The following is a 25,734-nucleotide window of genomic DNA, read 5'->3' as shown; positions in this document are numbered from 1 at the left end:
AATAGTACCCGCCCCCTCCCACTTACAAAATCGGTGCGAGTGTAGGCTCCGCCCCCCTGGGCGCCGCGCCAAACAGACAAGGAGCTGCAAAGTGCTCGAGAATAGCGCGTTTTTTTTCTGGCGCCGTTTTAGGCGCGAAAAACGGGCGCCCAGCTTGGAGGGGCACCCGTTTTTTTATCCAGTGGAAACTTGGGCCCATTATCATGGACTCAGCTCCACTTCCCTGCCCGCTCCCCATAACCTTTTATTCCCTTATCGCTCAAAAATCTATCACCTCCTTAAATATATTCAGTGACCCAGACTCCACAGCTCTCTGGGGCAGAGAATTCCATAGATTTACAACCCTCAGAAGAAATTCCTTCTCATCTCAGTTTTAAATGGATGGCACCTTATTTTGAGACTATGTCCCCTAGTTTTAGTTTCCCCTATGAGTGGAAATATCCTCTCTGCGTCCATCTTGTCGAGCCCCCTCATTATCTTATATGTTTCGATAAGATCACCTCTCATTTTCTGAACTCCAATGAGTATAGGCCCAACCTACTCAATCTATCTTCATAAGTCAACCCTCTCATCTCCAAAATCAACTTAGTGAACCTTCTCTGAACAATCTCCAATGCTAGTATATCCTTCCTTAAATATGGAAACGAAAACTGTATGCAGTACTCTAATTAAGATCACTCATAGAATCATTTCAATAAAACATTGTAAAGTTTTACACCTTATACACATTGCATTTTATACATGAAAATCAAAGATGAGATCAATTTAACTGTCATCTATTATTTCGAAATATGTCGAGCCTGAATCTTTATTGCAGCAAAAAGTAATGTTTTTATGCTGCTGCCACCACTTATCCTGTGAAAAGCATTAAATGGCCAGGAATTTGCAGTTAGCGGCAAAGCGACGGCAATCACCGCTGACCTCGAAGAAAGCTGCCAATAAAGATCTTGCGATCTCTGTGGAGAAACCTTAAAGTTCCTCAACCTTAATTGTAGTGCTGTCAAAATGGTATCCCCAGCGCAGTGCAGCAGTGATGTCCTCAAGCTGTAATCAGCAAATCAACAACATCTTGTATTTATACAGCGTCTTTAACGTAATGAACCATCCCAAGGCACTTCACAGTATTGAGGTAAAAAAATTTGACACCGAGCCACTTAAGGAGAAATTAGGGCAGGGTCAAAGAGGTAGGTTTTAAGGAGAGTCCTGAAGGTGGAAAGAGAGGCGGAAAGGTAAAGGCAGGGAATTCCAGAGCTTAGGGATTAGGCAACAGAAGGCATGACCACCAATGGTTGAGTGATTATAATCAGGGATGCTCAAGAGGGCAGAATTAGAGGAGCGCAGACAGCTCTGGGGGGTTGTGGGGCTGGAGGAGATTACAGAGATAGGGAGGGCGAGACCATGGAGGGATTTGAAGACAAGCATGGACATTTTGAAATTGAGGCGTTGCTTAACCGGGAGCCAATGTAAGTCAGCGAGCACAGGAGTGATGGGTGTGCAGGACGGTACGAGGTAGGACATGGGCAGCCAAGTTTTGGATCACCTCTAGTTTACGTAGGGTAGAATGTGATAGGCCAGCCAGGAGTGCTTTTGAATAGTCAAGTCTATAGGTAACAAAGGTATGGATGAGGGCTTCAGCAGCGGATGAGCTGAGGTGGAAATAGGCGGTCTTAGTTATGCTGCGGATATGTGGTCGAAAGCTCATTTCAGGGTCAAATATGACACCAAGGTTGAGAACAGTCTGGTTCAGCCTCAGACAGACGTCAGGGAGAGGGATGGAGTCAGTGACTAGGGAACAGAGTTGTGGCGGGGACTGAAAACAATGGCTTCGGTCTTCCCAATATTCAATTGTAGAAAATTTCTGCTCATCCAGAACTGGATGTTGGACAAGCAGTCTGACAATTTAGAGACCGAGGACGGGTCGAGAGAAGTGGTAGTGGGGTAGAGCTGGGTGTCATCAGCGTACATGTGGAAACTGACGCTGTGTTTTCAGATGATGTCGCCAAAGGTCAACATGTAGATGAAAAATAGGAGGGGTGGGGGGGGGGCAAGGATAGATCCTTGGGGGACACCAGAGGTAACGATGCTGGTGTGGGAAGAGAAGCCGTTGCAGGTGATTCTCTGGCTACGATTAGATAGATAAGAATAGAACCAGGCGAGTGCAGTCCTACCCAACTGGATGATGGTGGAGAGGCGTTGGAGAAGGATAGAGTAGTCAACCCTGTCAAAGGCTGCAGACAAGACGAGAAAGGGATAGTTTGCTTTTGTCACAGGATATCATTTGGACTTTGAGAACCATTTTGGTACTGTGACAGGCGCGGAAACCGGATTGGAGTGATTCAAACATGGAATTGGGGAAGAGAGGGGCAAGGATTTTGGAGGCAACAATACGTTCAAAGACTTTGGAGAGGAAAGAGAGATTGGAGACGGGGTGGTAGTTTGAAGGATGGAGGGGTCGAGGTTTGGTTTTTTGAGGAGAGGGTTGATGACGGCAGATTTGAGGGAGGGGGGCAGTACCTGAGGAGAGAGAACCGTCAACAACGTCAGCTAACATGGGAGCCAGAAAAGGAAGTTGGGTGGTCAGCAGTTTGGTGGGAATAGAGTCAAGGAAGCAGGAAGTGGGTCTCATGGATAGGATGAGCTCGGAAAGGTCATGAGGGGAGATCGGAGAGAAACTGGAGAAAGATGCGAGGCGAGGGCTAGATCCTTAGAGGATGTTTGGCCCGGTGGCCTAGAGAAAGGAAGGGAAGAGGCGGCTGAACGGATGGTCTCAATCTTAGAGACAAAGATGCCCATGAGCTCCTCACACTTATTGTCAGAGGTGAGGGTGAAGACTGGTGAGAGGGGTTTGAAAAGACGGTTAGCAGCGGAGAATAGAATCCAGGGTTTATCTTTACATTCCAGAATGATTCCGGAATAGTGAACAGTTTTGGGAGATAAGAACAGGATCCGATAATGCTTTATGTGGTCCAGCCAGATCTGGTGGTGAATGGTTAAACCAGTTGTTCGCCATATCCGTTCAAGTCTGCGACCCTTGGACTTAGGGGAGTGAAGATCAGGGCTGTACCAGGGGGAACGGCAAGGGCGAGAGAGAGTAACTGTTTTAACAGGACTAGGGCACCAAAGGTGGTGGTAAGGATGTGATTGAGCAGATCAGTTGCTGCAAAAATGTCATAGGAACATAGAAAATAGGTGTAGGAGGCCTTCCGGCCCTTCGAGCCTGCACCACCATTCAATATCATGGCTGATCATTCACCTCAGTACCACATTCCTGCCTTCTCTCCATATCCCTTGATCCCTTTAGCCGTAAGGCTAACTCCCTCGTGAATATATCCAATGAACTGGCATCAACAACTCTCTGCGGTAGGGAATTCCACAGGTTAACAACTCTCTGAGTGAAGAAGTTTCTCCTCATCTCAGTCCTAAATGGCTTACCCCTTATCCTGAGACTATGTCCCCTGGTTCTGGACTTACCCAACATCAGGAACATTTTTCCTGCATCTAACCTGTCCAGTCCCGTCAGAATTTTATATGTTTTTATGAGATCCTCTCTCATCCTTCTAAACTCCAGTGTATAAAGGCCCAGTCGATTCAGTCTCTCCTCATATGCCAGTACTGCCATCCTGGGAATCAGTCTGGTGAACCTTCGCTGCATTCCCTCAATAGCAAGAACATCCTTCCTCAGTTTAGGAGACCAAAACTGAACACAATATTCCAGGTGAGGCCTCACCAAGGCCCTCTACAACTGCACCAAGACCTCTATACTCAAATCCCCTAGCTATGAAGGCCAACATTCCATTTGCCTTCTTCACCGCCTGCTGTACCTGCATGCCAACTTTCAATGACTGATGTACCATGGCACCCAGGTTTCGTTGCACCTCCCCTTTTCCTAATCTGTCGCCATTCAGATAATATTCTGCCTTCGTGTTTGTGCCCCCAAAGTAGATAACCTCACATTTATCCACATTATACTGCATCTGCCATGCGTTTGCCCACTCACCAAGCCCACACCCTGCAGCCTCTTAGCGTCCTCCTCACAGCTCACACCACCACCCAGCTTAGTGTCATCTGCAAACTTGGAGATATTACACTCAATTCCTTCATCTAAATCATTAATGTATATCGTAAATAGCTGGGGTCCCAGCACTGAGCCCCACGGCACCCCACTAGTCACTGCCTGCCATTCTGACTCTCTGCTTCCTGTCTGTCCATGGTGAATGGAGGACCAAAGGCTGGACAGTTGGGAGTTCATAAGTGCAGTTGTGAGAGAGTCAGGTGAGGTTTTTCCAGGGGCGGACACAGGAGGTAGGGTTGGGGATTGGTGGAAATAGGATGTGTGTGGAGAGCGATACAAGGAAGTGGTCAGAGATGGCCTTCTCTGCAACTGACACAATGGGAGTAATGAGGCCACAAGAGATGGCGATGGCAAGGTCAAGGCGGTGGCTGTGATTATAGGTTGGGGAGTTTACATGGAGGGAGACAATAAGGAAGGATAGGAGGCTAGTCAATTTGGAGGAGAGCATGATGAATTGAGATGAAATCAGAGGATGAGAAGTCGTTCGGTGCAGAGGCAGAGGGAAGAAAGTAGTAAAGAAATATCGGTAATAAAATTTTTACGGTACTTGGGTGGGCGGTAGAGAATGAGAATTTGAAATGAGAGGTGAGAGGGGTCGAATAAGGCGAGATGCTCATCGGAGGGGAAATTGCCAAGGGAGTAGGGGGACAGACTAAGGTGTGATTTGCTGATGAGAGCCACACCGCCACCATGGTGATCTGATCGGGGCAACTGCTGGAAAGTATAGCCAGGCGGGGAGTTCTTCAATCACACAGACAGCAAACCAAGAAATCAAATGCACTGATTCAATTCACTTTTGAAAACTTTTACATTGAACAAAATAAAGAATATGCAGTTAAAACCCCAGTTACACCTATTCCAACACGGCTCAACTTTTAATGGGGCGTTGAACAGTGTAATTAAATCGGAAAAGCTTAAGGGCCAGTTCAACTAATTTCATGGATTACCAGCTATGGGGAGTTCCAAAGCACATTCGGTGATGGAGCAGTGAATGACTGACCGCAATTTCAGGATTTCTGCATTTATCTGCGCATGTGCTAACTCAAATTTAGTCAGTTTCAGAGGAGCAACGATGGCAAAAGCTGACAGTTCGCTGTCATTACCACTGCAAAATCCTGGCCAATAGTAAACACTTAAAAAATCAATACTAAATACAATTTAAAAAGATGTTATGTTCTGCCATCCCAATCTCCTGAAGGGGCAAATTTATGTTGGGACACAGTTGTGACAGCTCTCTTACTTCACCCAAGTGACTATTCATCATGCATGCACCGATACTGTAACTGCCAATATGCTGTTCATCCAAGGTAAGGCATAATTGCCAAGCCTGATCCTGTCCTCATCAGGTCCACATACAAGCATTTTCCAGGAGGAGTCACTGACTAATTATAGAAATGTGAACCCTAATTGATTTTCAACTCCTCACCAACTCTGAAGGGACTGGAGAGAATTATAGCACTCAATGGAAGACAGCAGATAACTCACCATAGGCTAGGTATTAAACCAGGTCTTTTTGGCTTGTATGCGCCAGCAAAACACCAGACAGTACATTTACCTACAACAGGGGGAGTTCCCAATATAATCCTTATGCAGAAATTTTACAAATTCCCACCTCATGGCAAAACATGGTAAAAATTAGGGTGTAAATTCTGGCAGCGCAAAGAAGTGCTGTGAGACAGAACTTCTGCCCATTGCTTTGGAATTGCTATAACCTTGCAGAGCAGCGAACCTAGTCGGGAACAGAGGAGAGCCGGCTATAATAAGGAACGGTGGAGGGAAGCCCCAAACCTGCAGAGCAGTGAACCTGGTCAGGAACAAAGAGAGAATAAAAACCAAGGAGGGATGTCACAGGGCAGCAGGTAGGTGATTGATTGGTGAGTATCACTATTGTCTTTTCTTCTCTCCAGGTTAGGGCAGAGGGGTATACTAAAAACTTTAGTTAATAATCTAATAAATAGAGACATGGCAAGGCAATGCAGTCCCGTGGAATGCACATCCTGTGCCATGTAGGAAGTACTGGACGCATCTCGTGGCCTGGACGGCCATGGGAATCTGAGAGCAGATTAAGAAGGGGGGGGGGGGGAGGGGAAAGAGAAGAAAAGCTGGAAATGGAAGGCACAAAATGAGTCAGCAAGTTTGGAAGGGAGAGGAAACAAAGGCTAGAAAATAGGCAAGGGAGTTTGGCAGTGCTAAATGGTATATACTTCACTGCAAGAAGTCTAGGAATAAATAAGGCAGATGAGCAGAGGGCACAGATAGATATGTGGGAGTATGCGATTATAGCTATTACATGGCTGAAAGAAGGGCAGGAATAGCAGCTCAACGCTCCTGGTTACAGCGTTTTCAGACGAGATAGAGGGGGATAAAAAAGGAGAGGGGGTCGCAATATTGATTAAAGAAACAACTACAGCCGTGAAGAGGGATGATATGTTAGAAGGATCATCAAATGAGACCATATTGGTTGAACTGAACAACAAAAAAGGAACAATCACACTGCTGGGAGTGTACTATAGACCCCCAAACAGTGAAAGGGAGATAGAAGAGCAAATATGAAGGCACATTTCTGAGAAGTGTAAAAACAATACGGCAGTAATAGTAGGGGATTTCAACTACCCTAAAATTAACTAGGATAAAATTAGTGTGAAAGGTCTAAAAGAAGCAGAATTCTTAAAATGCATTCCGGAGAAATATTTTAGCCAGTACGTAGCAAACCCAACAAGAGGGGGACAGGTCTGGACTTAGTTTTAGGAAATGAAGCCCGGCAGTTGAAAGGGGCATCAGAGAGAGAGCATTTTGGTGGTCGTGATCATAATTCAGTTAGATTTAGGGTAGTTATGGAAAAGGACAAAGATAGACCGGGAATAAAAGTTGTGATGTGATTTAGCCAAAGTGGACTGGAAACAGCTACTTGAAGGTAAATCAGTGCCAGGGCAGCCGGAGGCATTCAAGGAGGAGATAGTGAGGGTTCAGAGAAAGTATGTTCCCTTAAAGAAAAAGGATGGGACTAATTAACCTAGAGCCCCCGGAATGTCATGGGGCATACAGGGTAGCATAAAGAAAAAAAGGAAGCTTATGACAGATACCGATAGGACGCAATACTGCAAAAACCCCAGGGGAGTACAGAAAAGTGCAGGGTTGAAATTAAAAAGGAAATTAGGAAAGCAAAGAAAGGGCATGGAAAAATATTGGCAAGTAAAATCAAGGAAACCCAAAGATGTTTTATAAGTACATTAAGAGCAAGAGGATAACTAAAGAAAGAGTAGGGTGTATTAGAGACCATAAAGGTAATGTGTGTGTGGAGACGGAAGACGTGGGTACGGTTCTTAATTAATACTTTGCGTCTGTTTTCACAAAAGAGAGGTACTATGCAGTCATGACAATCAGGTTGGAGGTGTGTGAAATATTAGATGAAATAAACATAGCAGATGAAAGTGAATAAATCCCCAGGCCCAGATGAAATATGTCCCAGGCTGTTAAGCGAAGCAAGAGAGAAAATAGCAGAGACTCTGACCATCATTTTCCAATCCTCTCTGGCTGCAGGTATGGTGCCGGAGGACTGGAGGATTGTTAATGTTGTACCGTTGTTTAAAAAGGGGGAAAGGGATAGACCAAGTAATTATAGGACAGTCAGCCTGACCTCAGTGGTTGGAAAAGTATTGAAAAAAATTGTGAGGGACAGGATAAATCTTCATTTAGAAAGACACAGTTAATCAAGGGCAGTCAGCATGGATTTGTTACGGGAAGGTCGGGTCTGATTGAATGTTTTGAGTAGGTAACAAGGAGGGTCGATGAAGGTAGTGCGTTTAATGTAGTGTATATGGATTTTAGCAAGGATTTTGAAAAGGCCCCACATGGCAGACTGATCACACAAGTAAAAGCCCATGGAATCCAAGACAAAGTAGCAAGTTGGATCCAAAATTGGCTCAGAGGCAGGAAGCAAAGAATAAGGGTTGATGGCTGTTTTTGTGACTGGAAGGCTGTATCCAGTGGGATTCCGCAGGGCTCACTGCTGGGTCCCTTGCTTTTTGTATTATAGATCGATGACTTGGACTTGAATGTTGGTGATATGATTAAGAAGTTTGCAAATGAAACTAAAATAGACTGTGTAGTTGATAATTAAGAAGAAAGCTATAGACGGCACGAAGATATCAATGTACTGGTCAGGTGGGCAGAACAGTGGTAAATGGAATTCAATCTGGAGAAGTGTGAGGTAATGCATTTGGAAAGGGCTAACAAGGCAACGGAATACACAATAAATAGTAGGATACTGAGAAATGTAAATGAACAGAGGGACCTTGGAGTGCATGTTCACAGATCCCTGAAGGTAGAAAAGGTGGTTAAGGCGGCATACGGGATACTTGCCTTTATTAGACGAGACATTGAATACAAGAACAGGGAGGTTATTCTTGAACTGTACAAAACACTAGTTGGGCCACAGCTAAAGTACTGCATGCAGTTCTGGTCACCACATTACAGGAAAGATGTGATTTGCACTAGAGGGTACAGAGGAGATTTATGAGGATGTTGCCTGGACTGGAGAATTTTAGCTATGAGGAAAGACTGGATTGGCTGGATTTGTTTTCTTTGGAACTGAGGAGGCTGAGGAGATCTAATTGAGGTGTATAAAATGACGAGGGGCCTACATAGAGTTGATAGGTAGGACCTATTCCCTTTGGCAGAGGGGTCAATAATCAGGCGGCATAGATTTAAAGCAAGTGGTAGGAAATTTAGAGGGGATTTGAGGAGAAATGTTTTCACCCAGAGAATGATGGCAGTCTGGAACTCACTGCCTGAAAGGATGGTAGAGGCAGAAACCCTCAAAGCATTTAAAAAGTACTTGAAGTGCTGTGACCTATGGACCAAGAGCTGGAAAGTGGGATTAGGCTGGATAGCTCTTTGTCGGCTGGCACGGACACGATGGGCCGAATGGTCACCTTCTGTGCTGTAAATTTCTATGATAACCCGGTCCCAAATCCCATGGATAGTGTCATTACCATAATAGGGCGAGGCCACACCAGGTGCATCATCCACCTACTAGTGCAGCAGTCAGAAGTTCAGAGTACCACCCTGCTGACCCGCAATAGGGAGCATTTGGCCAATCTGGCTAAAGAGTGGGGCTGGCTTCACAGGTTTTGCTACAAAACTGGCAGTCCTGGAATCAAACAGCAATTCTTCCCACTGCCATTCAAATCTTTCCCGATGGTGCCCATTTGCACTTGTGCCAGCTTTCTGTAGGCGTCAGTGCTGTTGGGCCTTAGGACGACATATCTGGTGGAATTCCTGGAGTAGCCCAGTTGTGTCCCCCAGCAGGAGAAAAAAAACTCGGAAAGTGATGTTGCAGCACATAGTGGGGCGGCGGAGGTAAGTTACAGGCAAATATTTAATTTAACCTATCTATAACAAACTAGATCAAGTAAGTTGTTTAAAAAAAAAGATTAACCAAGAAATAAGAGGGAACACAATAATCATGGGGAGCTTTAATCTTCATAGACTGGACAAATCAAATTGGCAAAAGTAGTTTGGAGGACAAGTTCATCGAATGCATTTGAGACAGTTTCCTAGAACCATATGTCGCGGAACCTACCATGAAAGAGGTTATTTCAGATTTTGTCTTGTGTAATGAGAGGGGGTTAATTAGTAATCTAATAGTAAGGGATCCTCCGGGGAAGAGTGATCAGAATATGATAAAATTTCATGTTGGGTTCAACAGTGATGTACGCAAATCTGAAACTAGAGTATTAAAAGCCAAATGCGGGTTGGCCAAGGTAGATTAGTTTAAAGATATGAATATAAATTCCATTGAGAAATAAAAATTCCACAGGAAATATGATCTATACATAGCTAAAGAAGTTGAGGATAGCATTATATTAAAAGAGGCTTATAATGTTGCGAAGAATAGTAGTAAGCCTGAGGATTGGGAGAGCTTTAGAAACCGTCAAAGGATGACCAAAAAATTGATAAAAAGGGAAAAAATAGAATGAGTGTAAACTAGCAAGAACTATATAAACAGACTGTAAGAGCTTCTACAAGTATGCTTCTTCTTCTTAGGCAGTCCCTCAGAGTCGAGGATGACTTGCTTCCACACTAAAAATGAGTTCTCAGGTGATTGATGAGTCCACTGCGGAAATTACAGTCACAGGTTGGGCAGACGGTGGTTGAAAGGACATTGGTTGAAGTGCTTGGGTTGGTATGCGCTCCTTCTGCTGTTTGCACTTGGTCTCCTCTTGTTCCCGGCGAAGAGACTCGAGGTGTTTGGTGCCTTCCCGGATTATTCTCTTCAAGTTTGAGCGATCTTGCGGCAGGGATTCCCAGGTATCGGTGGGGAGGTGTCCTTGAAGCGTTTCCTCTGTCCACCTGGGGCTCGTTTGCCATTTCGGACCTCGGAGTAGAGCGAGGGGGTCTCGTATCGGGCGTGCGGATGACATGGCCCGTCCATCGGAGCTGATCGAACGTTATCAATGTTTCGCTGTTGAGGATGTTGGCCTGAGCAAGAACACGGACATTGGTGCGCCTATCCTGCCAATGGATTTGCAGGATCTTGCGGAGGCAGAGCTGGTGGTACTTCTCCAGTACTTTGATGTGCCTGCTACATATAATCCCCGTCTCTGAAGCATATTGGAGGGCAGGTATCACTACTGCTCTGTAGACCATTAGCTTTGTGCTGGTTTTAAGGTTCTGGTCTTCAAACTCTCTTCCTTAGGCGACCAAAGGCTGCGCTGGCACACTGAAAGCGGTATTGGACATAGTCATCTGATCTTGTTGACAATAGGCTCCCGAGATATGGAAAATGGTCCATGTTGTCCAAGACCTCATCGTGGATTTTGATAATTGGGGGGCAGTGTTGTGTGGCGGGGACAGGTTGATAGAGCACCTTGGATCTGGTCTGAAGGCGACGGAGGTTGAACAGTTTCCTGTTTGTTCTATAGATTATCTCCACTCCAGCGGGAAGCTTACTGACGGTGAGATGTAGCATTGCAGCAAGGAAGATCGAGAAGACCATTGGTGCAATATCACAGCCTTGCTTCACCCTGGTTCATATATGAACTGGGTCTGTGGTGGATCCATTGGCCAGGATCACAGCTTGCATGTCATCATGAAGCAAGTGGAGAATGGTGACAAACTTTTGAGGACAGCTGAATTTGAAAAGGTATGCAAAAAGGGAGAGAGAGTAGCAAAATTAAACATAAATCCCTTAGATGTGGAGACAGGAGAAATTATAAAGGGGAATAAGGAAATGGCAGACGTTAAATAATTTGTATCTGTCTTCACAGTAGAAGATACAAAAAACATATCAGAAATAGAAGGGACCCAAGGGCCTAATGAGAGTGAGAAACTTAAGGGAATGAATATTAAAGAAAAAGTACTGGAAAAATTAATGGGACTAAAATCCGACAAATCCCTTGGACCTGATGGCCTCCATCCGAGAGTTCTAAAAGAGGTGCCTGCAGAGGTAGTGGACACATTGGTTCTGAACTTTCAAATTTCTCTAGATTCTGGATTGGTCCCAGTGGATTGCAAGGAAGCAAATGTAACACCACTATTCAAGAAATGAGGGGGGAGAAAACAGGGAACTATAGGCTAGTTAGCCTGACATCAGTCATTAGGAAAATGTAGGAATCCATTATTAAAGGAAGTAGTAACAGGGCACTTTGAAAATCATAATATGATTAGGCAGAGTCAACATGGTTTTATGAAAGGGAATAGGGTTTGACAAATCTATTAGAGTTTTTTGAGGATATAACTAGCATGGTAGATAAAAGGGAACAAATGGATGTAGTATATTTGTATTTTCAAAAGGCATTCGATAAGATGCCACACAAAAGGCTGTTACACAAGATAAGGGCACTTGGGGTTGGGGGTAATATTTTCGCATGGATAGAGGATTGGTTAAAGGACAGAAGAACAGATAATAAGAATAAACAGATCATTTTCAGATTGGTAGGCTGTTACTAGTGGGATGTTGCAAGGAACAGTGCTTGGGCCTCAGCTATTTACAATCTATATTAATAACTTAGAAGAAGGGACAGAGTGCAATGCATCCAAGTTTGCTGATGAAACAAAGCTAGGTGGGAAAATAAGTGTGAGGAGGACACAAAGAGCCTGACAAGGGATTTAGACAGGTTAAGCGAGTAGGCAAGAAGGCGGCAGATGACATTATAATGTAGGGAAATGTGAGGTTATTCACTTTAGTAGGAAGAATTAAAAAAACAGAATATATATATATATATTTTTTTTTTTAAATGGTGAGAAACTATTAATATTAAATATTATTAAATTAAGAGGAATTAGGGTGGCCTTCTACATGAAACACAAAGATAACATATCGGTACAGCAAGCAATTAGGAAGTCAAATTATTATTATTGCAAGGGGTTTGGAATACAAGAGTAAGGAAGTCTTGCTGCAATTGTACAGGGCTTTGGTGAAACCACACCTGGAGTACTGTGCACAGTTTTGGTCTCTGTGCCTGTGGAAGGATATACTTGCCTTAGATGCAACGAAAGTTCACTAGATTGATTCCTGGGATGAGAGGGCTGCCCTACGAGGAGAGATTGAGTAGAATGGACCTATACTCTCTGGCGTTTAGAAGAATGAGAGGTGATCTCATTGAAACATGCAAGATCCTGAGGGGGATTGAGAGGGTAGATGCTGAGAGGCTGTTTCCCCTGGCTGAGTGTCTAGAACCAGGGGACATCATCTCAGGATAAGGGGTTGACTATTTAGGACTGAGATCAGGAGAAATTTCTTCACTCAGAGGGATGTGAACCTTTAGAATTCTCTACCCTGTGGATGCTTAGTCATTGAGTATATTCAAGGCTGAGATAGATAGATTTTGGACTCCAAGGGAATCAAGGGATATGGAGATCAGGCAGAAAAGGAGTTGAGGTCAAAGATAAGTCATGATCTTATTGACTGATGGAGCTGGCTCAAAGGGCCATATGGCCCACTCCTGCTCCTATTTCTAATGTTCTGATGTACCCCAAACTGAGGTTGGGACAAAGTGGGGCACAGGCAGAAAAGGCAGCTGTCTAACGTCCCTCAGAATTTGCCATTGGTTGGAAAATAAGGCAGAGACCCAGATCTTCTGGCCCAATTTTGCCCCAAGAAGGAACAGCATTTGTGATTAGATGCTTCCAATGCAAACAGTCTAGATATGATAAATGTAATGCAGTGTTTCTTTTTTGTACCCATAGATTATTAATGTTATAATTTTATGCTATGTACACTACCCACAAGTCACAGCCATTTAGCAGATATATGTTGGTAATTCTGATATGTTATTAATTTTGAATCATGCATGGTACTGAGCAACATATCTAAAAAGAAGCAAGCAGGACTGAAAATATATAGGGAATCAACCATTTTATCACAGGAACTCAACTGAAGTTATGCTAGAGGATCTGTTAGAATGATCAAGTCAAATTATTAGAAATTATAACCTTGAGGGAATTTCTTTTTTTTGTGAGCTTCCCAAAAGCTGAAAAGATTGCAAATTTTTAACTATAATTTTACAACAATTTTTGGGGGGCAGTTTAATAATGCAATAAGAATGTAGGAAAAGTATATATATTTTTAAAACTCAGCTATGTTACTGTCATGATCAAGCTTCGCTCTCAATAACATTAATAAGTAATTTCTTTCATTTCAATCCATTCTATAAATAGTTTCATACTGCACCTGTACTTAATACTTTTTACTGGAATCTTCAGAATGTTGCCACCTTCTAAAGGAAGCTGCACTGTCCCACTTTCTGCAACTTCAAGCATTCTTTGAGCTTCCTACAAAGGGTTTAAAAGGTGCAAAGTTATACATAGGATGCCACTTTTGCAAGGGGCCATTGTAAAAATTACCGTATACATTGTACAAGATATTTTGCAAAGACAAAGAAGTCTTTGAAAATGTACCATTTTGCAAACCTTTGTCGTTAAAATACTGTTTTCATACTTTCAAATATCACAACACAGTCAATGCTTAAAATAGTTTATTGAAAACATTAAAAAAACCAAAGCAAATTCTTGAATATGCTGAAACTGCATTATTCAGGAAGGTAAGCTCAGAATTGGGAATGCTAAGCCTCATGGATTACTGTAGTACTTCTGTCATTTCCAAAGCAACTGAAGTTAAATTTAAGTTTAGGTGTCACAGTACAAACAATTCAGCATTTCAGATTCTTGAATAAAATGAGCATTTAGTACCCCTAAAAATAGTTTAATAAAATCATCAATGCATAAACGCTACTGGAACTCAACACTATATTAAAGTTATTAACACATTGCAGTGCAGAAATTGGCTGCTTTGTTTGCCTAGATAAGGGATTGCACTTCAAAAATTATTAGTTGACTGTAAAGCACTTTGGAATGCTGTGAGAATATGATGTGGCAAGTTCTTTCTTTCATGAGGTGTATACAGATACAATGTCCGAAATCTGGAATCCTCAGGACCGAATCCGTTCTGTTTTTTTTAATGGATTTCAGGCAAGAAAATCAATAGTCTGAATTCCAGAATCATCGCTGGGTTTTGAGTGGCAAGGTTTGAAATGCGGCACGGATTTGGTCAAGGATTCTGGATTTCAGATGATTTTCTTGTCTGAAATCCGGAATCCTCGACCGAATCCATGCCGGATTTTGAGTTTTGCCTCAAAAATGTCTGGTTTTCGGACAATAATTCCAGACGACTCCATCAGCTATGTGCAAAATGTCCGATTTTCAGACAATTTTGTTTTTCGGAGTTCTGGATTCGGGACGTTGTACCTGTATATAAATTAGAAAAAACATGTGCTTGGAAAAGTGGAATTAGCCATATTTAAGGCATGCTAATATAAAAAGTAAATCTGAGCTATTGTAAAAAGAAACTATATATATATATTCCGTCCTAGCCACATGCAAAAAAGAATTGGCAAATTTTAACCAAAGCAAGTCAAAACAACATGGTTCGTTTGAGAGCATAGATCCAGTAAGTAATGTCACACTTGTTTTCCTTCGCAAAATAAATTATCGGCTTTCATGAATCAGTTGGAAATCTGGAATTCCGCTCTTGTCCGCTGGGCATAGAAAATGGGCAAGAATTCTATTCCAGTGGAACCTTGTCCATTTTGTGACGTGTACCAGTTCCTGGGAACCAATTGCCAGTAGTGTCAGAAGTGACTGCCTCCAACAGGCAGGTGCTTCATTTAAATATTATATAATAACGAGTCCATCCTACATGTATTTCTCGATGTTCAGACCAAAGGACGTTGTTTCTAAAGAATACCCATGTAAAATGGATATTCGGCCCCCTGTGCCTTGCCAGGTCTTTGAAAGAGCTATCCAATTAGTCCTTCACCATAGTCCTGAAATGCTTTCCCTTTCAAGTATTTATCCAATTCCTTTTTGAAAGTTACCCTTGAATCTACTTTCATCCAGTGAATTCCAGAACATAACTTGTTGCATAAAATCATTCTCATCTCCCTACCCCGACCCCTGGTTCTTTTGCCAAATATTTTAAATCAGTGTGGAAACAGTTTCTCCATATCTACTCTATCAGAACCCTTCATAATTTTGAACAATTCTATTACATCTCCCCTTAACCTTCTCTGCTTTAAGGAGAATACCAGCTTCTCTAGTCTCTCCACATAACTGAATTGGGCTGCTTGGTCACTTTCCTGCACTCATATCTACACAATGGGTTTTCTATGCTTCCACCACTTACGTTCTCTCTCCCTTCTGCATTGGAAAAAGCTGCTAATGAGTTATGATGCTTTACTGTGTCTTTTTGAAGTGTTTCAGAATGTTTGTCCTATTTTAATACTTCCTTTTAATTGTTCCCTTCCCTTTAAATTTTACTTACATTTTTCCATTTCAACCACTAATGTTTACCCTTGACCCATCCAAATCTGCAGCTGAAGCTAAGCTAATAAACTGCCCTTGGAAAACAGGACACTTCCATTTGACTGTCCAAAACTCAGCATTAGCAATTTGGATATAAACTGCAGTCAAAGTAGAAAATCTAGGTTGCAGTGACTATTGATAACAGGAATAAGCAAAGCAATTAAAAAAATACAGAACTCAAACGGCATCTCTTACAAATTACTGAGCAACACTGATCATGTCCATGTAAATGTCTTCGGCCAAAACTAGTCTTTCCTTCTTCCGAAAAAGAATTGCCACCTTCTTTAAAGTAGAAACGCTAATGAAGAAAAATGTAATAAAATCTCAACCCTTTTACAACCTATCGTACTACATATTCCACTCCATTTGTGGAGAGAGTGTTTATGTGAATAGTTTTTGAAAGTCCATTGAAGAAACAGTTTCCTCTCCCATTTTGTTTTCCTTCCAATGCTATTTTTGGTCATGTGAAACAGTATTCCTTCTCCCACCTCTGTGGAGGGGCAGGTGAGCATAAAAGGCAAAGCCTAGATATGTAGCGGGTTAATGGGAAGCAAAAAGTTTCCAGTTGCTGACCTGCGTTAATTTTAAAGCTGCAACTACATTTAGCGGCCGATTTTCATCAAGACCTCCGCCCACCCAAGTGCCACCGGCGGGATATTCAAAGGTCGGCGGGCAGCAAATGGATGACATACGCCGCCAATCTGGGTGGCAGCAGGCGGGAGATCTCATTCTTGGCGGCAGAGGCGCTTGCTGCCCAAGTGCCGCCGAGGATGGAGTCGGGCCGACAGAGGGTCGAAGAGCTGGGGGAAAAAATCACCAATGAAAACTTTAAAAACTATCGGAAGACCTCCAGAGGACCCTATGAAGGCAAGTTGCTGTTGAAAAAAAAATGTAAAATGTTCACTTACCCTTTTTTCAGATTCTTCCTACTCACTGTCAGGGCCAGACCAGCCTCCACACAGCGGTCCACCAAGTGCTGCCTGCAGGAATTTGGGAGCTCGGCGGGCGGGAGCTCAGTTGCGCCACTCGGCCGCCCGCTGAAGTCAGCGGGTGGTTCCCGGCAGCTCTCCCCTCCTGCCCGCTCCAGGCTACCTTGAAAGTGGCACTGGGTGGATCAAGAAGAGCAATGTTGGCGGCAGTGGGCGGTGAGTGATGAATTTCGGCACCTTAAGAGTTTTGCCTGGAAGAAATTTTTTGGTACTTATGTAGGTCTTCCTGTCAAGCACCAAGGTGCCGAATTCTCCAATAAAAAGATCCCCATCTCTATAACTAAGTGGAAGCTTAGATACAATATCAGTCTAAAATGATATTTAAACTTGGGTTCAATGCTATAGTGTTGTGTCTACCAGTCTGTCAAATGAAAACATTTCTACATGACAAAATTGTTACCTGATAATGGAACATACATCTGTAGAAGTTAAGTATGAAAGATGAAAGAAAAACTTTTTATATTGAACCAATCCATCATCATAGGCGGACCCTCGTATTGAAGATGACTTGCTTTCATGCCAAAAAAGGACGAGTTCACAGGTGTTTCAATGAAGGACCTACTATTCCAGGTTCCAAACTACATGTTGAAGGATGGAAGATGCCGGTGCGTAGTTTTTTTTTTGAACGTATTTTGGCTGTTGCACACCAGCCACCACACGGGCTTGACAGAGCTAGGTCTTGGTCCAGTGGCAAGGATTAACCAAGGCAACTGGAGACCAGCTCTGCTGCAAGGACCTACTGCGCACACATATCGCAGTGTGGGCTGGCCCACGCTGCCCCTGGGCCTTCGCTTCTACTGAGCCCCGAACTGACACCTCAACGATCACTTGCCGCTCCTGCACCCCAACTTCGCTGCTCCTGCTGTACCTGCCCACGCTCCAATTAGCAACCTGGACCTTGGTGACGTCCAATCCAGTCGCCCTCTTCACAGCCGTCGCTCTCCAGCATGCGCTGTACCTTGAACGGTATACTCCTTTGAAGGTCCCAACCCGCTGATGGTCCTTGCTGGTCGAGGCTGCCGCGCTGAATGCCATCACACCCTCAGTGTTGTTATGTAGGTAAACACAGCAGCCGATTTTCACACAGCAAAGTGCCACAACAGGAAATTAGATAAGTGATTAGTCGATCTGTTCCTGGTGGTGTTGATCAACACACATGTTGACTAAGACACCAGGAGAACTTACTTGCTCTTCTTTGAATAGTGCAATGGGATCTTATGTCTATCTGAACAGGTAGAGTTGGTTTAATGTCTCATTTGAAAGCAGACCCTCAGACATTGCAGTATGCTGCACTGAAGTGGGACTTAAACCCATAACTTTGACTCAGAAGTGTGAATGCTTTATTGAGCAATCAGAATCCTTTACGAACCACATAGTATTGCTTTACAGTACCGTACAAACCAAAGCTAGCCTTCTGATTAAAAACCACTCCAAACAAATTGCTGAAAACAGAATGGAAAATTCCAAAGCTGTCAGTTCAAAAGGTTCCAATAATTATAAAATGCGACCAACACTAGACAGAAACTAGTGCCTTGTTCTAATTATTAAAAATTTGGCAAAGATTGCAATAGAATATTTAACAAAATGAGGCACCTGTCAACATGAAAATGATAAGTTACTTACCTTTCAAGGAGGGCAAAGGCACTGCACAGCTTTCCATACCATTAATAAGTGGATTTAAAAATAACTTTGCAGATTACTATAAAAAGCCACTAAGAATCTGCAGTTTAAATCAAGGGACTTGTTAACATTAATAAAATAACTTGATATATACTTTTCAATTATTTTGGATCCCATGTAAGAATTTTATACAACTAAATTTTATTTCCTACATACAGAAACGCAAATTCTTTAGATTTCTTGGCAGAAATGCTTTACAAGTCATTCTTCATAATTTAAAAATAACCCAAGGAAATCAATGCATTTTGATTCAAAATGTAACCAAGAGAAAAGTCTGGATAATCCAGGATCCCATGTTCAAATATTTGAAGTGCAGCAGTAACCAGCTTCCAAATCAGTCAAGTTATAAAACCATCTGCCTTTCTTTGCTTCACTGTCCCCTATTTACATTATTTCTTCAATTTCAATTGAAAACTCAAAAAGGACAATTTGTGCTTGTGGGAGTCAATGGAGAGAGGTGGAATGGAATCCGTACATTTGTCTCTCTTTATACTTCTGAAATACCTCCATTATAAATAACCAAAAACATACCCATGGTGGTTTAGATCCACTCTTCGTTTCTAGAGCAAATTGAATGTGCAGGAGAAAAAGCAGACAGAGATCAGTCCCTTCAGAAATGACATAAAGCAAGCAGAGCAAACTATGTGTGAAGCTTTTCACCGTCAAGCTTTACACTGCCAAGCAGAACAGCGGTGATAGTAAAATCAAAGTAAACTAAAGCTGCAATATCATAAACAAAAGCATACCTCCAAAATTTATATAATTTTTGATAATCTATTTCACTTATCTAGTTTATTCTGCTAAAAGGAATATTACTGCAGTATCTACTACTATACCATACTCTCTCTAGCTCCTATCTCATCACTAAAGGGTAGATCATACCTAGAGCCCAAAGTAAAAAGGACAATGTCCAGAAGCACTTTACAATGGAAACACAATTGGAACTTTATTCTCCAAATTACAAGGACTTGCTCAGCAGAATTTGTTTTCATTGAAGGAACAAATTATTTTGGAGAGGCACAAGTGCATAGAAACATAGAAAATAGGTGCAGGAGTAGGCCATTCGGCCCTTCGAGCCTGCACCACCATTCAATATGATCATGACTGATCATGCAACTTCAGTACCCCACTCCTGCCTTCTCTCCATAACCTCTGATCCCTTTAGCCGTAAGGGCCACATCTAACTCCCTCTTGAATATATCCAACGAACTGGACTCAACAACTTTGTGGTAGAGAATTCCACAGGTTCACCACTTTCTGGGTGAAAAGGTTTTTCCTCATCTCTGTCCTATATGGCTTTCCCCTTATCCTTGGACTGTGACCCCTGGTTCTGGACTTCCTCAACATCAGGAACATTCATCCTGCATCTAACCTGTCCAGTCCAGTCATAATTTTATATGTTTCTATGAGATCCCCTCTCATTCTTCTAAATTCCAATGAGTATAAGCCTAGCCCATCTAGTCTTTCTACATATGTTGGTCCTGTCATCCCGGGAATTAGTTTGGTGAACCTTCACTGCACTCCCACAATGGCAAGCACGTCCTTCCTCAGATTAGGAGATCAAAACTGCACACAATACTCAAGGTGTGGTCTCACCAAGGCGCTGTAGAACTGCAGTAAGACCGCCCTGCTCCTGTAAAATCCTCTCACTATGAATGCCAGCATGCCATTTGCTTTCTTTACTGCCTGCTGTACCTGCATGCCTACCTTCAGTGACTGATGAACCATGACACCCAGGTCTCGTTGCACCTTCCCTTTTACTAATCTGTCACCATTCAGATAATATTTTGCCTTCCTGTTTTTGCTATCAAAGTGGATAACCTCATATTTATCCACATTATACTGCATCTGCCATGCATTTGCCCATACACCTAACCTGTCCAAGTCACCCTGCAGCCTCTTAGCATCCTCCTCATAGCTCACACTGCGACCCAGCTTAGTGTCATCTGCTAACTTGGAGATATTACACTCAATTCCTTCGTCCAAATCATTAATGTATATTGTAAATAGCTGGGGTCGCAGCACTGAACCCTGCGGCACCCCACTAGTCACTGCCTGCCATTCTGAAAAGGACCCGTTTATTCCCACTCTTTGCTTCCTTACTGCCAACCAGTTCTCTATCCTCGTCACTACATTACCCCCAATACCATGTGCCTTAATTTTGCACACCAATCTCTTGTATGGGACCTTGTCAAAAGCCTTTTGAAAGTCCAAATACACCACATCCACTGGTGCTCCCTTATCCACTCTATTAGTTACATCCTCAAAAAACTCTAGATTTGTCAAGCATGATTTCCCTTTCATAATTCCATGCTGACTTGGACCGATCCTGTCACTGCATTCCAAATGCACTGCTATTACATCTTTAATAATTGATTCCAGCATTTTCTCCACCACCGGTGTCAGGCTAACCGGTCTATAATTCCCTGCTTTCTCTCGCCCTCCTTTTTTAAAAAGTGGGGTTACATTAGCTACCCTCCAATCCATTGGTACTGATCCAGAGTCCATGGAATTTTGGAAAATGACCACCAATGCATCTACTATTTCTAGGATCACTTCCTTAAGTACTCTGGGATGCAGACTTTCAGGCCCTGGGGATTTATCGGCCTTCAGTCCCATCAGTTTCCCTAACATTATTTCCTGACTAATAAGGATTTCCCTCAGTTCCTCCTTCTCGCTAGATCTTCGGTCCCCTAGTATTTTCGGGAGGTTATTCGTGTCTTCCTTAGTGAAGACAGAATCAAAGTATTTGTTCAAGCAGGCTATTTAAATTAACGAGTGACTTATAGCTATTTTAGTACTGTGGGCACAAAGCAAACCTTAAGACTAAAGAGAAAATGGAACACACCCACCCAGAGTACTGGATATGTGGAAAAAACTCTCAGCAAAGCAGTTGATGCTGTATTAGTTCATTTATTCAAAATAATACAGAAATAAAAACAGAAAATGCTGAAAATACTCAGCAAGCAGCATCTGTGGAGAGAGAAACGGAGTTAAAGTTTCAGGTCGATGACCTTCCGTCAGAACTGTAAAAAGTTAGAGATGTAACAGATTTTAAGCAAGTGCAGAGGCAAAGGGGAGGAGAGGAAAGAATAAAAGGGAAGGTCTGTGATAGGGTGGAAGGCGGGAGTGATTAAATGACAAAAGGGATGATAGTGCAAAGCAAAAGAAGATGGTAATGGGACAAGCAAAGAAACAAAAGATGAGTCAAAAAAAGAGGTGTAAATGGGAATGGCAGAATCATCAACTGCTGCGATGTGAAAGAATAGGGGTAAAAGTTGTGGTCTTAAATTGTTGACCTCGATGTTGAGTCCAGAAGGCTGTAAATCATAGAAAATTTGCAGCACGGAAGGGTACCATTTCGGCCCATTGTGTCCGTGCCGGCCCACAAAGAGCTATCCAGCCTAATCCTACTTTCCAGCTCTTGGTCCGTAGTCCTGTAGATTACGGCAATTCAAGTACATATCCACATACTTTTTAAATGTGGTGAGGGTTTCTGCCTCTACCACCCTTTTAGGCAGTGAGCTCCAGACCCCACCACCCTCTGGATGAAGACATATCCCCTCATATCCCCTCTAAACCTCCTACCACTTACTTTAAATCTATGCCACCTGGTTATTTACCCCCCTGCTACAGAGAATAGGTCCTTCCTATTCACTCTATCTATGCCCCTCATCATTTTATACACATCAATAAAGGTCTCTCCTCAGCCTCCTCAGTTCCAAAGAAAACAAACCCAGCCAATCCAATCTTTCCTCATAGCTAAAATTCTCCAGTCTAGGCAACATCCTCATAAATCTCCTCTGTACCCTCTCTAGTGTAATCACATCTTTCCAGTAATGTGATGAGCAGAACTGCACACAGTACTCTAGCTGTGGCTAGTACTCTAGCTATGGCCTAACCAGTGTTTTATACATTTCAAGCATAACCTCCCTGCTCTTGTATATAAAGGCAAGTATTCCGTATGCCTCCTTAACCACCTTATCGACCTGGCCTGCTACCTTCGGGGATCTGTGGACATGCACTCCAAGGTCCCTTTGTTCCTCTACACTTTTCAGTGTCCTACCATTTAATGGTGGCCCTGGACAACGTGGACCACTTCCCCTATCTCGGGAGCCTCCTATCAACAAGAGCAGGCATTGACAACAAGATCCAACACCGCCTCCAGTGCAGCTTTCAGCCGCCTGAGGAAAAGAGTGTTTGAAGACCAGGCCCTCAAAACTGTCACCAAGCTCATGGTCTACAGAACATAGTAATACCTGCCCTCCTGTATGGCTCAGAGACGTGGACCATGTACAGTAGACACCAAGTTGCTGGAGAAATACCACCAGCGATGTCTCCGCAAGATCCTACAAATCCTCAGGGAGGACAGACGCATAAACACTAGTGTCCTCGTCCAGGCCAACATCCCTAGCATTGAAGCAGTGACCACACTTGATCAGCTCTGCTGGGCAGGCCACATAGTTCGCATGCCAGACACTAGACTCCCAAAGCAAGCCCTCTACTCGGAACTCATCCATGGCAAACGAGCCAAAGCCGGGCAGAGGAAATGTTACAAGGACACCCTCAAAGCCTCCCTGATAAATTGCGACATCCCCACTGACACCTGGGAGTCCTTGGCCATAGACCGTCCTATGTGGAGGAAGTGCATTCGGGAGGGCACTGAGTTCCTCGAGTATTGTCGCCGAGAGCATGCAGAAATCAAGCACAGGCAGCGGAAGGAACGTGCGGCAAACCAGGCTCCCTGCCCACCCTTTCCCTCAATGACTATCTGTCCCACCTGTGACGGAGACTGTGGTTCGCGAATTGGACTGTACAGCCACCTAAGAACTCATGCTAAGAGTGGAAGCAAGTCTTCCTCGATTCCGAGGGACTGCCTATGATGATGATTTAATGTGTATTTTCTTCACCTTATTGGTGCTCCCCAAATGCAGTACTTCACTTCTCCGGACTGAATTCCGTTTGCCACTGTTCTGCCCACCTGACCAGTTCATTGATATCTTTCTGCAGTCTAATTGACAGTAAAGTTCCTAATCGAAAGATGAGGTGCTGTTCCTCGAGCTTACGTTGAGCTTCGTTCGAACAGTGCAAGAGGCCGAGGACAGAGAGATCAGAGTGGGAGTGGAGTGGAGAATTAAAGTGACAGGTGACCAGAAGCTCAGGGTCATGCTTCTGGACTGAACCGAGGTGTTCCGCGAAGAGGTCACCCAATCTGCGTTAGGTCTCCCAATGTAGAGGAGATCGCATTGTGAGTAGTGAATACAGTATGCGAAATTGCAAGAATTAGGCATTTTACAGACTTCTGGACTCAACATCGAGTTCAACAATTTAAGACCATAACCTCTGCCCCAATTTTTTTTACATGACAGCTGTTGATGATTCTGTTATTCCCATTTACACGTTTTCCAGATCTATCTTTTGTTTCTTTACTTATCCCATTACCATCTCCTTTTGCTTTGTACAATCATATCTTTTGTCATTTAATCACTCCCACCTTCCATCCTTTTGTTCTTTTCGCCCCTTTCCCTGTACTTCCTTAAAATCAGTTACATCTCTTAACTGTTTCCAGTTCTGATAAAAAAATCCTTGACCTGAAACGTTAATCGTTTCTCTCTGTACGGATGCTGCCCGATCTGCTGAGTATTTCCAACATTTTCTGTTTTCATTTCAGATTTCCAGCATCCGCAGTATTTTTCTTTTGTAAGAACATAATAGATGTCTGGTTGGGATCATAATTGAAGAGTTTAAGAATAAGTACAGACTAGTAACCCATTTATATTGCAGAACCATTTCCAATATACTTTTCTAAATTTGTCCCGTGCCTGTCTGGGGAAGGTGAACATAGATCAATAACAAGATCATAGGCTAGAAAAATAAGATGGCAGTCCCACACAGCAGCCCTTTGATATCAATGGTACTTTGGCTCTGGAAGTTCAGAATAAACCTACTTTGCTTTTGCAAGCTGCTCTCTAATACAAATGGAGTAGGAAATGATCAGCAACATTCAACTGATTTCTGTGCTCCTGGGGCTGGGGATAAAGGAGGTCTGTGGAGGACATACAAGCCTGGGCTGAATAATGGAAAAGTAGGAATGAAGAAGTAATTTAGAGCTTTGTTTGGTGGGGAGTAAAGGAATAGCTATACCAAACCTTCCACCAGGAAATTAATGATAAGGCAGAATCTACAAGAATAAATTGTACATGGTATGTGGAAGAGCTAAATGCTGGACTAGTTTTATGCCCTATGATGTCGTTAATCTACCCCTTTACTTACAATGGCACATTTTAATTTGTAAAGCCCCATGAATGATAGTGTGAGGGCAAACCTATATGGCACACAGGCAATGCTTTATTTTTGGACCCTCTCCTGTGGATTGTTTTTGAAGGAGCCTACAGAAAAATATACAAATTATATCTGACCATAATGGATTAGATAATGCAAAGGGCTTTTTATCTCATCTCTAGTGCATGCTAACGTTATGCTTTCATTAGAGATACAAAACAATCTTAAAAATAGAAATCCTGTTACTGACTTAAAGCGTAACGTTTACAAGCAATTACACTTGCTTTGTGAATGACTTCAGCAGTTTATATATCCAGCTACAACTACTTGGATTTGCCTATTTAGTACAGTGGTTTTAAAGAGACATGCCAAGTTATCAGCTAAACATCATGGGCTGGATTTTTGGTTTGTTGCCGCCTCGGTTTTCGCCCGGAGGGGTGGTAATGGCGGAGGAAAGCATTTCCGGGCTGGAGGCCAGCTTCCAGTGCACCGCCGGGACATTCGGTGCCGGGTTTGCAGGGGCACAGAGCAGTACCACCCGGGAGAGGTGAGCCGGTGTGCAAAGCCCCTGGTTGTGACACTGTCTCGATATTTGTTTCGCACCCGATCCGTAGTGCGCCCTAGAGGGACCGCCTGTGAAAGCTGGCGGTCCGAGCTTTACCTGCCGCAGTGAGTGAAGTAATGTCGATCTGAGGCGTGATTGCTTTTAATTTTTGCAATTTATATTGATGGGGCGTCAGTAATGTTTTAGAATGTTTTTCGTGTGTTTTTTTTCAGATTCTTTTTTCCCCCCACGGAAGCCACTCTTGGGGCACTCCGAGGGCGGCTGTTTAGCTCGGAATGTTC

The 25,734-nt window shown here is 43.2% G+C and overlaps 1 protein-coding gene across 9 annotated transcripts in view; it reads right to left on the bottom strand.

Annotated features, from left to right (window-relative positions):
• Positions 1-25,734, bottom strand: part of LOC139264424 (sodium bicarbonate cotransporter 3-like) — a 250,666-nt gene that overhangs the window by 4,955 nt on the left and 219,977 nt on the right. For all 9 annotated transcript variants that reach the window (XM_070880868.1, XM_070880862.1, XM_070880871.1 and 6 more), the window contains one exon: positions 13,749-13,849. In XM_070880868.1, coding sequence (XP_070736969.1) covers positions 13,749-13,849 — 101 coding nt within the window. The remainder of the gene's footprint in view (positions 1-13,748; positions 13,850-25,734) is intronic.

The sequence above is a fragment of the Pristiophorus japonicus genome, chromosome 5 (genome assembly GCF_044704955.1).
Source record: "Pristiophorus japonicus isolate sPriJap1 chromosome 5, sPriJap1.hap1, whole genome shotgun sequence".
NCBI lineage: Eukaryota > Metazoa > Chordata > Chondrichthyes > Pristiophoridae > Pristiophorus > Pristiophorus japonicus.
Note: the sequence above shows the minus strand (reverse complement) of the source record. Positions and strands in the feature narration are given on the sequence as shown.